Source organism: Etheostoma spectabile, unplaced genomic scaffold (assembly GCF_008692095.1).
Source record: "Etheostoma spectabile isolate EspeVRDwgs_2016 unplaced genomic scaffold, UIUC_Espe_1.0 scaffold406, whole genome shotgun sequence".
Classification (NCBI taxonomy): Eukaryota; Metazoa; Chordata; class Actinopteri; order Perciformes; family Percidae; genus Etheostoma; species Etheostoma spectabile.
In genome coordinates this window covers 227,776-241,190 of record NW_022605605.1, presented here as the reverse complement: position 1 = coordinate 241,190, position 13,415 = coordinate 227,776, and the positions used below count along the sequence as shown (strand labels likewise).

At 48.5% G+C, this 13,415-nt stretch overlaps 1 protein-coding gene across 1 annotated transcript in view; it reads right to left on the bottom strand.

Annotated features, from left to right (window-relative positions):
- The window catches only part of LOC116686626 (titin-like), a gene marked incomplete in the record, with an annotated part of 242,683 nt that overhangs the window by 53,614 nt on the left and 175,654 nt on the right, over positions 1-13,415 (bottom strand). The window contains 21 exon segments of the mRNA XM_032511647.1: positions 49-351; positions 780-1,367; positions 1,478-1,774; positions 2,421-2,618; positions 2,770-2,874; positions 3,101-3,408; positions 4,297-4,579; positions 4,906-5,193; positions 5,661-5,951; positions 6,427-6,714; positions 6,797-7,102; positions 7,341-7,643; positions 7,946-8,248; positions 8,389-8,676; positions 8,836-9,135; positions 9,733-10,035; positions 10,180-10,479; positions 11,162-11,437; positions 11,748-11,994; positions 12,460-12,750; positions 12,786-12,949. Coding sequence (XP_032367538.1) covers positions 49-351; positions 780-1,367; positions 1,478-1,774; positions 2,421-2,618; positions 2,770-2,874; positions 3,101-3,408; positions 4,297-4,579; positions 4,906-5,193; positions 5,661-5,951; positions 6,427-6,714; positions 6,797-7,102; positions 7,341-7,643; positions 7,946-8,248; positions 8,389-8,676; positions 8,836-9,135; positions 9,733-10,035; positions 10,180-10,479; positions 11,162-11,437; positions 11,748-11,994; positions 12,460-12,750; positions 12,786-12,949 — 6,030 coding nt within the window.

The following is a 13,415-nucleotide window of genomic DNA, read 5'->3' as shown; positions in this document are numbered from 1 at the left end:
AATAAAGCATTGCATAAAAAACGTGACTTTATAAGAGACTTTACTTACAGGCCTCCTCTATTGGTCTGACAGGCATGGATGGTTCACTTGGCTCTCCAAAGCCAGCTTTGTTCTCAGCAAGAACACGGAACTCATACTCTATACCCGTGGTGAGACCGGTCACTTCAAAGGTGAGCTCACTTATGGATTTCTTGGACGCCCTGAACCATCTCATTCCCTTCTTCTCCTTCTTCTCAACACAGTAACCTATGATGTCACTTCCTCCATCGTCAGCTGGTCTCCTCCAGGTCAGAGTGGCTGAATGTCCGTTGACTTTCTCCACCTCTGGTTTAGATGGTGGACCAGGAGGACCTACACACAAAGAAAGAAAAAACACATTCATGATCTTCATGAGTAGTCTGCATTCCTCTCCATGAGACATTTGATCCTTAAAAAAGTGGAAATGTAAGACGTAAGAAGGGTTGCAGCCAATTATTATTTCTGATTGATTCATTTGTCATTACTAGTTGTTTCATCTATATAATGTCAGAAAATGGTGACCAGTGTTTCTCAAGCCGAGGATGATGTCCTTAAATATTCAGTTTTCTGGAGAGAAAAGCTAGAACAAAATCACATTTAAGAAGCTGAAATCAGAATCCTTTGGATAATCAATAGTTGGCGTTAACATAATATTTGATTACAGCTCTACTGTATTCTTTGTCAAGGAACATTTTATCTTTAAAACTAAGTGCAAATGTAGGATGTAAGATGAAGTGAGGACCATCACAAAGTGCACATACCGAATCTATCAACCATCTTGACCGCCTCAGAGTGCGATGGCTCACTGGCACCATACTGGTTCACAGCAGAGACTCTGAAGAAGTATTCGTTGCCCTGGATAAGCTTGGTGGCCACATAGTGACAGTCGATGATGTTGCTCTCCAGGATGGTCCAGAGCAGGCGGCTGGTCTCCCTCTTCTCCAGGGTGTAATGCTTGATAGGAGAGCCTCCGTCCTCTGCGGGAGCTGCCCAGGTAAGAGTGACCTTTTCAGAGGAAATACCGCTGCATTCGATGGGTCCAGGAGCAGCAGGAACATCCAAAACTGTGACCTTGACCGTTTCCTCCTTCACGCCGAAGGGATTGCTGGCAGTGATGACGTACTCTCCAGAGTCCTTCCTGCTGGCGTACTTGATGGACAGAGTGGAGGACGTTGCAGTGGTCTCAATATTTACAAGATCAGAGGGTTTGAAGTACTTTCCCCCCTTGGACCAGCATGAGGTTGGCGCAGGTTTGCCTAAAATGCTTGTGGCAGTAATGACGATAGTATCCCCGGCTCGGACCGTCAGACCCTCCTTGACCTGGGCTTCGATAATAATGGTTGGTGCAGCTGTTGGAAAAAAATGGAAAACCTTTATTAATCCTGCATTATGACATAATCAGTCAATATATACAGAGATAGGAGCAATCCAAAATCTTAGTGGTTGTCTTATATCTCACCATATTCATCTGTGCAGATGATAGTATCAGTCTGCTCGGAGGGCGGGCTGATCGCTCCGGCAGAATTCTTGGCCCTGATCCTGAACTCGTACTTGCAGCCCTCCTGCAGCTCGGTCACAGTGAACGCAGGCTCCACTACGTTCACGTTGTTGGCTTTCACCCAGACCTTAGACGGCAGGTCGCGCTTCTCAACGACGTAGCCGGTCAGCCTGTGGCCGCCGTCGCGCTCTGGCTCGGTCCACTGGAGGGTCACGGTGCTCCTGGTGATGCTGATCACGTCAGGTTTTCCAGGGGCATCTAAGGATACAGATATAAAACATATTAATGCATTGTTGTAGGGCTGCAAGTAACTAGAGCTCCAGCGATGAGTCGATCTATAGAAAAACTATTTTGATAAATCGATCGATAAATTCTTCATGCATTACAGGACAAAAAGGCCGTTTTCAGCCACTTAAATAGCCACTTAATAGAGATTCCCTGCTCTTTTCCGCTTTATATCTAAATAAACTAAATATATTTGGGTTTTGGACTGACCAAACAATGCATTTAAACACATCATCTTGGACTTTGAGAAACTGGTTTGGACATTTTTCACTATTTTCTAATATTTTACAGACCAAAGGATTCATAGATTAATGAGAATAGTGAAAAATGTCAGAATGTGTTGATCAGTGTTTCCTAAAGCCCAAGGTGACGTCCTCAAATGTCTCATTTTGTCCACACCTCAAAGGAATTCAGTTCACTGTCACAGAAGAGAGAAGAAACTAGAAGATATTCACATTCAGGAAGCTGGAATCAGAGAAAGTTTTAGTTCATCAAACCGATTGATCATTTATCAAAATAGTTGGCCAATAACTCAATAGATGACGACTCATCCATTCATCTTTGCATTAAATCACTATCTGATTTAACATGTTGCCTCTCTCACACTTTTGACTCTTACCAATGGCGTTCAGGGCCACCTGTGGGTCGGTGGGGGCACTTGGTCTACCGATGCCAGCCAGGTTGATTGCCATGACCCTGAACTCGTACTCCAGACCTTCGGTCAGACCAGTTACTTTGTGTTCCTTCATCCTCAAGGCGGTCGGGCTCGCCCGCTTCCACAACATACTGTTCCTCTCCTTGAACTCAGCATGGTAGCCTGAACGTAGAACAAAGGGGGACCGTCAAAATCCATGTTTAGCTCACATAGATTCATCAATGAAAGAAGCAAAGATAACATGTATGTAAAATAATATAAGTATAAATAACATAGATGTTGGACAATAGTTAGGTTAAATGTGCGAGCTGACCTGTGATGGGAGACCCTCCAGTCTTCCTGGGGTCATTCCAGGCCAAGTAGGCCGAGTCGTGGCACATGTGCATGATCTGAGGTGGAAGAGGAGCATCTGGAACATCTGTAGGAAAACAGAAATATTGTAGAGTCAGATCAAGCTCAATAACACGAAGATATCGATAAACAATCTAAAATAAAAGCTTGAGCATTCAAAAAATTCACAGTTCAAATCACTTCTGGAGGGTTAAGTAAAGTTTGTATTTAATGTATTTATTTATTGGTTGTACTGATTTAGAGATATATATCCAAGAAATGACATCACAATAAGCAAAAACAAAGTCCCTTACTGAATGGATGCTTAGCGACGATGGACTCAGACTTGAGTCCCTCTCCGATGCCGTACTTGTTCTCAGCGCAGACTCTGAAGATGTACTCGGTGCCCTCATGGAGCCCCGTCACCCTCATGGTGTTGGTCTCCACAGTGGAGGACACAGTCACCCACATGTTGGTGATAAAGTCCCTCTTTTCCAGGATGTAGTTGGTGATCTCTGAGCCGCCGTCGTCTTTGGGAGCGACCCACTTCAGCGTGGCACCGTCGGCAGTGACGTCTTTAAACTTGATGGGTCCAATAGGAACGCCGGGTTTACCCACCACCCTGAAACCAGACAAAGGATGACAGGTTGGGTACTTACATAACTTAATTGGACACATTTGGACACCGTTCACAATAACTGGACACGCAGGAGTCATCCCAAAAGGATTGATAAGAAGAAGTCTATGTCTATGTCCGCAAAGGGAAAACTGTTTCAAAACCACTTCACTTTTTCTCTCCAAATGCTATAAAAAGACCAAAATTAATGAAAGTAGAGATTAGTACATGGCAAAGAGCGTTGTGTGGAATCTATCATCAGTTATACTGGGGAATTAATGAGGACAACATGAAGACAACATGGGGATAACGTGGGGACAACATGAGGGCAAGATGAGCACAATAGGAGGACAAAATAAGGACAACATGAAGACAACATGAAGACAACATGAGGGCAACATGAGGACAACATGAGGGCAACATGAAGACAACATGAAGACAACATGAAGACAACATGAAGACAACATGAGGACAACATGAAGGCAACATGAGGGCAACATGGGGACAACATGAGGGCAACAAGAGGACAACATGAGGACAACATGGGGGCAACATGGGGACAACATGAAGACAACATGGGGACAACATGAGGACAACTTAAGGACAACACGAGGACAACTTGAGGACAACATGAGGACTATACGTGAAAAAACATTAACAAAAAAGTGTTGAAAAAAGGGATTTTTTTTAGAAAAAGTTAAAAACATTGATAAAAAACATCAACAGAAGTGTTGATCTTGAGTTTTTAACAAGAAGACAACACGAGGGTTAAGACAGATGTTCTGGGAGAAGGTTCAGTTCTACCCAGCCAGTAATGCACGGGTATGACTGGGACCACCATAGCTTGATCCACATCATGTTGCGGTCTGCTCTCTGGAACAGGGTTCTTCCTACCTGATGAAGATGGTGGACTCCTTGGTCCCAGCTCTGCTCTTCAGGGTGATGGTGTACTTGGAGGCATCGCTCCTCTGGCAGTCTCTGATCAGGAGGGTGGTGTTGACGGCGGAGGACTCGGCGCACACTCGGCCGCTGTCTGTCAGGTCTTCGTCGTCTCCCTTCTTCCAGGTCACTTTGGGCGTAGGTTTGCCAATGATGGGGATCCGTAGACGGACGATGCTGCCCTCTTTGGCGATGTAGCACATGTTGGGCAGCTCCCTCAGGTCAAGGCTGGGAGGAACTACAGACAGAAAGAACCACTCATTAAAAACTGTAAACCGACTTCCTTAAAGGAGCTCGCTACCCAGAAGATCATTGGCTGCTCTCTCCTGCTGTTTGAAAAAAGCCCAGAGCAACCTAAAAAAGACACTTTCTGTTTGAACTACTGACGTTTCCCATTTTTTAGGATTAATAAATATCTACCTATGTGTCAGATCTAGACATTTTCAAAGGGGTCAAACAGGAGGGTTAATGTCTTCATTCCCATTTCCTGATGTTTGGTAGGACTGCATCCAGATTGGTTGTGCAATGACTGAAGACTATTCTATTATCATCAAAGTGACTTACTGATCAGGTCCTTGGCGACCACTTTCAGCTCCTTGGTGGCGCTGTCTCCCGAGTCGTTCACAGCTTTGACCCTGTACGTGTACTCTCTGTCCTCCACCAGGTCCTTGGCACTGTACTGCATGTTCTTGGACCTCATGAGCTCCTTGTAGGTGTCCTCACCGATGAGGACCTCCAGCACGTAGCAGATGATGCGGCTGCCACCGTCGGTGAGCGGTTTCTTCCAGCTCAGAGTGCACGAGTCCTTGGTGACCAGCAGAGTCTTGAAGTCCATGACGGGTCCAGGCTCCTCTGGAAAGATAAAAACCAGATCAGTGAGTATTCAGTTCAATTCAATTCAATTTTATTTACATAGCGCCAAATCACAACGACAGTTATCTGCCAGGTGTTTCATAAAGACCAGGTCTAGACCGGACTCTGGGATGTTATTTATCTCCCAGGTCTTTCATAAAGAGCAGGTCTAGACCGGACTCTGGGATGTTGTTTATCTCCCAGGTCTTTCCATAAAGAGCAGGTCTAGACCAGACTCTGGGATGTTATTTCTCTCCCAGGTCTTTCCATAAAGAGCAGGTCTAGACCGGACTCTGGGATGTTATTTATCTCCCAGGTCTTTCCATAAAGAGCAGGTCTAGACCGGACTCTGGGATGTTATTTATCTCCCAGGTCTTTCATAAAGAGCAGGTCTAGACCGGACTCTGGGATGTTATTTATCTCCCAGGTCTTTCCATGAAGAGCAGGAACTGGATGATGGAACCCACCAGATGCCCTGACGGAGTCGGCGGTCTCGCACCACTCCCCGGCTCCGAGCTGGTTCACCGCGGCCACCTTGAAGCAGTAGGAGCGTCCGGCGACCAGGTCCGGCACCTTGAAGGAGGTGTTGGGGCAGTTGTCGGAGACGATGGACCAGGCCTTCCTCTCGGTGTCCCGCTTGGCCACGATGTAGTGGGTGACGTCGTAGCCCCCGTTGATCAGGGGCGTGTCCCAGAAGATGGAGGCGCTGTCCTTACACGCCTCCTTCACCATCAGGTTGGCCGGGGGCCCGGGAGTATCTGTATGTATATGTATGTTTAATCATTACTTCAAGATAAGTATGTGCATCATAACATTCCTTTAACTGTAACCACTGTACATTTCCACACTCCTTAAATTTCTTTATTTATATTCCTACTCTGATATTTATATACTTCGTGCAATTGGAACACAAAATGCCCCTTTGGGGATCAATAAAGTTTCTGGTTCTGATTCTGATTCTGATTCTGGTTCTGGTTCTGGTTCTGATTCTGATTCTAATTCTGTTTCTGTTCCTAATTCTGATTCTAATTCTGGTTCTGATCCTGATCCTGATTCTGTTTCTGGTTCTGATTCTGATTCTGATTCTTATTCAGATTCAGATTCAGATTCAGATTCTGTTTCTGATTCTGATTCTGATTCTGTTTGCGAGTATGATTCTTATCCTGTTTCCGAGTAGGATTCTGATCCTGTTTCTGAGTATGATTCTGATCCTTATCCTGATCCTGTACCCACCTAAGACCTTGACCACGATGGTGTACATCTTCATGCCGGCCACGCCCTCCAGGTTCAGGATGTATTTGCCGGCGTCGTATCGGTTGACGTTCTCCACGACCACGGAGGTGTCCTGGTTGGTGGTTTTGATGATGACACCCTGGCGGTCCTTGATGTTGCTGTTCATCTTGGCCCAGTTGATCCTGGGGGTGGGGGTGCCCCTGTAGGTGGCGTACAGCCTCATGGTGGAGCCGGCACGCAGCTCCAGCCCGTCCTTCAGCTCGGCACTCAGCTCCGCCTCCGGAGCAACTGGGGACAGAGAAACAGCAATTATATGATATATGTAGATAGATGGATTTTGGAAGTTGTTAATAGTACTAATCCTACGTACTGATGATGGCCTTGACCACGTGCTTGCCGGGGACCTCCACGGGCTCGCTGAAGCCGACCTTGTTGACCGCCGTGATGCGGCACTGGTACTCGGCTTTGTGGACCAGGTTCTGGATGGTGTAGCTGGTCTCCTGCAGGTTCCTGGGCACGTTGCAGCGGGTCCAGTCTGCCGTCTCAGCCTTCTTACACTCCACCAGGTACCCAATGATGGGGCTCCCACCGTTGTTGGCGGGGGCGGTCCAGGTGAGGCTGATGGTGCTGTTGGAGGTGTTGGACACAGCTGGGTTCACAACGGGACCAGGAGGAGCTGTGGGGGGGGGGAGCACATCCACCAGGTGAGTTCACATACACATTATATATATTGCAATGTATGAGCAGGCTAGATTCCAGTAGTCAAGTGGACCATGCTGTCCCATCTGGTCCAAATAACAAGACTAAAAGAGACACTTTACCTTTGTTTTGTTCACAATTATTTCTGAGATAACTGATAAAATTTGGAATAGTCGCAGCTCTAGGACAAGGTTTTCTGAGGTTCTGGATCTTACTGATTGGATTCTGTGCCGTGGTGCCGGCGGAGGGCTCGCTGGCTTTGCCGAGCCCGGCCTGGTTGACGGCGCTGACTCTGAAGCTGTACTCGGATCCCTCGGTGAGGCCGGGGACCTCAAGGCTCCGCTCGGTGACGGGCTTCCTGGTCACCTTGGTCCAGTTCAGCTCTTTGGTCTCTTTCTTCTCAAGCACGAAGCCCAGGATGGGGGACAGGCCGTCATCGGCCGGCTCCTTCCAGCTCACCGTCATACAGTCTCTGGTCACGTTGGTGATCACGGGGGCCTCGCAGGGGCCAGGGACCGCTGCAGGGGAAAGATATAAGTAACTCATTTCATTTTCAAAATGGGCAACCGACTGTTGACTTAATGTAATAAGAAGATTTAGATGTAGACCCAATAACAACGTGACAGAGCGGGCGCGTTCACACTCTTGGTTCGGGAGATTCAGGCCTTGTTGGGCGCCCGGGCGGCTCAGGCGGTAGAGCGGGCGCCCATGTATGGAGGTTGACTTTCATGTACAGTATATTGTATGTGTGTATATTGTTTCCTAGTATTTCATTATATTTCTATTCTGCGCTGTGTGACTGGTTTTGCTGGTGACTCACTGAACGGGTTCTTGGCCGTGACAGAGTTGGTAATGAGGGGGTCTCCGACTCCCCAGGTGTTCTCAGCGCGGATCCGGAACTGGTACTCGCGTCCCTCGATGAGCTTCTCCACGCTGAGCTCCAGGTGGTCGGCCTTGATCTTGGCCGAGACCTGGGCCCAGTTGGCTCTGCTGGTCTCACGCTTGTCCACGATGTAGTTGGTGACGGCGGCGCCGCCGTCCTTCAGGGGGGGCTCCCAGGACAGCTTCAGACTCGTGGCAAACACCTCCAGGTATTTGGCGTTGGAAGGAGGGCCGGGCACATCTGGGAAGACCCAAAATAATTATAATAAGGTACTGCACTTGTGTATAATGCCAATAAAGGATTTCTATCCTATTCTATTCTATTAGTAATCCCAAGATTTATGATCTTAGTACGTCCTAAGAAGGACAACCATGACTCACCCAGGACGGTGACCTGGACTTCGGCGGTCTTGGATCCGCTGGCGTTCTCGGCCAGGATGGTGTAGGTTCCCGTCTGCTCCTTGGTGACTGCCGTCATCTCCAGCTGGAAGTGGTTCCTCTGGTGGCTCAAGGTCTGGCCCTCGCCGGATTTCAGACTGTCGTCGCCCCTCTTCCACGTCACTCTGGGCATCGGCTTCCCGAACACCTCGGCCTCCAGTAGGATGGTGGACCCGGCCTTCACCCTCAGACCCTTCTGCATCTTGGCGCTGACCTCCACCCTCGGGGGAACTGTGGAAGGAAAGACAACAGAAACAAGGATTAGGACTCAGACTAGACGGGCCTTTGAGTTTCTAAAGTCCTGAGCTAATCTTTGAAGTCTCCATCATCCCTTCCTGATCTCACCCCTGATATGTATATATATATGAGTCAGAAACCAGCAGCTCTCACCGTTCTCAGCGCAGACTAAGACTGGGTCTGTGGGCTCGGAGGGTTTGCTTATGTTGACGGCAGTTTTGGCGATGACCCTGAACTGGAACTGCAGGTCTCTCTCCAGCCCGGTCACTGTGTACTCCTCCCGGGGGCAGTTCTGGCTGCTGGTGTTGCACCGGATCCATGTGTCTCCGGGCAGCTGAAGGGACTCAACGTAGTAGCCGATGATCCGGCTGCCACCGTCGTTCTTGGGGCGGGTCCAGACCAGAGTCACAGAGTTCTTGGTAACATCCAGAATCTCAGGTTTACCCGGAGTGTCTGTGTCACAAACAAATGTGGAAAAAAGTTAGGAAACCAGATTCAAATATAGCTGCAAGCCGCGATTCTGGGTTCAGACCCCGTCACGGCCGACAGATCAACAGCAAACCGCTAGAGTCCCTTCAGCTGGATCCATCCAGTCTGGAAGAACCAGCCCTGGTCCAATAGGTCCCGCTATGTTAAGCAGGATTAGCCAGAGACAACGGGAGTTATGGCCCATTTTCTGCCAAGCCCCGCCCTTCAAAAGTGTTTGAATTATGTTCTTTTGCCAATTATGCTCATTTAAACTATACACGTGTAGATTTCTATCGCTTTCTTCAACGTTTTTGTCACTATTGTCAAGGTTTCTATCGTTTTTTTCAATGTTTTTGTCACTATAGTCACGGTATAAAGCATTGAAAGGATGACTGTGTCCATCTAGCGGAGACACTCTCCGAGCTTCTGCAGAACTTGTCCATTGATGCTGATAATCTTAGATATAATAAACCTTTAAATACAAAGACCGTGTGAAGCGGTTTCCTTACCAACACGTCATCCAGCATTGCTGTTCAGACCCCCCCCAAACCATAATGAATAAATAGATCTTGTTACACGCACCGATCGGCGTTCTAGCCGTGACGAAGTCGGTCTTCTTGCTGGGTTTGCCCTGGCCGGCCCGGTTGATGGCAGACACCCTGAAGATGTACTCCAGGCCCTCGATGAGGCCGGCACACGGGTACTCCAGGGTGCGGATGATGGTGTCGTTGGCCTTCACCCACAGCAGGCTGTTCCGCTCCTTCCGCTCGATGTAGTAACCGGTGATGGGGCTGCCGCCGTCGCTCTCGGGCTTGTCCCACGCCACGAACATGCAGTCCTTGTTGGTCTTGGTGATGCGACAGTTAAGGGGCTCACTAGGAACATCTGGCACGGAAAAACAACAAAATCAATATGGTCTGTAATCATGAAACCCATAAATAAAACTTCTTAACAACTCATCACTGTTTCAGATAAACCGTGTGGATGGAACCAGAGCTAGAGAACATGTTCCATCTCAGTCAACCTCACCGAAGGGGAACCTTGCCACCATCCTGTCCGACTGCGTGGGGTCCGACACGCCGTAGCGGTTCTCCGCCCGGATCCGGAACACGTACTCCTTCCCGGGGACCAGCTTGCCGAGCCTGCAGCTGGTTTTGGTCCCGGAGGACACGGCCGACACCCAGTCGCCTCGGCTCACGTCGCACTTCTCCACCACGTAGTTGGTGATGTTGCTGCCGCCGTCCTCCAGCGGCTTGCTCCAGGACAGGGAGCAGGCGTCGGCGTCGATGTCGCTGATCTCCACGGGGCCCTCGGGAGGCCCGGGGATGTCTGGAGCACAGACGCCAGGTTATTTTATATGAGCATCGTCAGGTTATTTCTACAACACTAACATTTACAACCAGCCACTAATGCCCCAAAGCACTGTCCAGACACAGAGACCAGCAGATACTTCATAGTAGAAAGTATACTTAACCTATACTATACATGATGGATTCCAACACTCTTTGCCAAGTACAAATCTCTTCTTTCATTAATTTTGGGGCGTCTTATTCAATTTTATAGCCTTGTAAACCAAATTGAAGTGTTTTTGAAATAGTATTGAGTAAAAGTTGACATGTTCCAGTCTGTGATTATCATCAACATCCATTCCTTTAATTTTAGTCTCAATAATTCCTCATTTCTGCTTTTCTAACTCAAACATTAGGTATAATTTCCTATCAATGCATTATTAGTATTGCTAAAAGATACAAAGTATCAATCAAATATCTAATGATCTACCGATCTAATGCTCTACTGATCTAATGATCTTATTATCTACTGATCTACTGGTCTACTGGTCTACTGGTCTAATGATCTAATGATCTAATGATCTACTGATCTAAAGATCTACTGATCTACTGCTCTAATGATCTACTGATCTACTGATCTACTGCTCTAATGCTCTACTGGTCTACTGGTCTACTGATCTACTGATCTAGTTGCGATCTAGCAACGTGAAGCTGCCCCGTACCTCTGATGATGATCTTGACGGTCTCGACCACCTTGGCCGAGCTGTTCTCGGCCACCAGGCTGTAGTCCCCGGTGTCCGTCCGGGACACGTCTTTGATGATGAGGACACACAGGTTCCCGGACTGGTGCACGGCCAGGCGGCTGGACGGCACCACCGCGTCCTCGCCGCGCGTCCACCTGCAGGTCGGGGGGGGCTTACCCGAGACCAGGGCCTCCACTCGGAGCTTGGCTCTGGCTCTGGCGCTCACCGTCTCGGGCATGACAATCTTCGGCTCCACTGGGGGAGGATTATCATTATATTAGTATCTATTAGACATCATCTGTGGCCAATTATTATTATTATTTCATGTATGTTGTCTATCTCTCTCTCTCTTTCCATCTATCTATCTATCTATCTACCTGTTGTGTGTTGTATGTTGTATGTTGTATGTTGTATGTTGTGTGGTGTATGTTGTGTGTTGTATGTTGTGTGTTGTGTGTTGTGTGTTGTATGTTGTATGTTGTATGTTGTATGGTTCCCTCCCAGGACAGATGACCTTCCCCTGATCTGATTTGACCTTGAGGTTATAGAGGAGTTGAGGACTCACGCATCTGTTCCTTGACCTCGACGGGCTCCCGGGTCTCGGTGAAGGAGCTCTGGCCCATCATGTTCTTGGCGGCGACCCTGAACCTGTACCTCTTCCCCTCCTTCAGGCCGCTGACGCTGATGGAGAGCCCCTTCACCGTGGTGTAGGCGTTCCACACCTCCTTCTCCGGCTCCGCGTCCTCGTCCTCCTCCTCCACGGGCGGCGGGGGGGGCGGGGGCGGGGGCGGGGCTTCTTCTCCTTCAGGAACCTGCCGCACATGTTAAGGTTGGAGATGAACACTTCACATGTACTCAGTTAGACTTTAGATAGATTAGATAGATTAGATGATGCTTTATTCACCCCCCAGTGGGGTGATTCCCTGGTTCCAGCAGCGGTTTCTCTAGTAAACAACAGGCAAATACACATAATGTCCAAAAAGTACTGAATGAATGGAAAGTAGCATTTTATCTTCATATAAAAGATACTGTAAAGTAAAGTAAGGTGGCCATAGTACAGAAATATTTCAATACAATGACAGGACACGTCCTGGAGGACCTTCTCTTCTAAAGCTTCACATCCCTAAAACCAGTCCAGCCTGAGCTAAGAGGTTCTTAACATTAGAACTTTTTAATGTTTCATAGTCATTACTTTTAAAATAAGAGGAGAATAAGCATGAGCAGGTCAAATCCATGGCGGGCCAAAACAAAGAGAGCACGGGCCAAAGGTGGCCCACGGGCCCCAGGTTGGACAGCCTTGGCCGAACGGGGCCCACAGGTCCCAGGTTGGGCAGCCTTGGCCAAAGGTGGCCCACGGGCCCCAGGTTGGGCAGCATTGGCCAATGGTGGCCCGTGGGCCCAGGTTGGGCAGCCTTGGCCAAAGGTGGCCCACGGGCCCCAGGTTGGGCAGCATTGGCCAATGGTGGCCCGTGGGCCCTGGATTGGGCAGCCTTGGCCGAACGGGGCCCACAGGCCCCAGGTTGGGCCACCTTGGCCAAACGGGGCCCGCAGGCCCCAGAATGGGCAGCCTTGATAAAAGCAGTCAGAGAAGAAGAAGACAAACCTCCACAGGTGCGGGGGGCTCCGGGGGGGGCTTCACCTCAATGTATTCGACCACGTAGCCGTCGATCTTGGCCCCGCCGTCCCGGGCCGGTCTCACCCAGCCCACCACGGCGCTGTTCTTAGTGATCTCCAGAACCTCGATCCTCTCACAGGGATCAGGTTTACCTGGAGAGGGGAAGCACACAGGTGTGTTCAGGGGCTCCAGAGGACCACCAACGTGGGTCCTACCTTTCATCACAAGTTAAACCAACGAGGCGTGGACACACTGCAGATTATCTGGTTCTTACCAAGATAAAGAAACACGTGATGGATCATTTATCTTGTTTTAAGTGTGAATTTCTTATTTTAAGTCTTCAACTTTACATTATCATCTTAAATCAAGCTGCATGGACGGATAATTTATCTTGTTCTGAGGACCTTTTCCCTCAGATTTACTATTTTTATCTTGATTTTAGACATTTTTTCCAGTGTAGAAATACACAACGTAAACATACAAGTGCAACCATACACACACACTCACTCTCTCTCTCACACACTCTTTCACATAAACACACACACACACTCGCTCTCTCTCATACACACTCTTTAACATACACACACACACACTCGCTCTCTCACATACACACTCTTT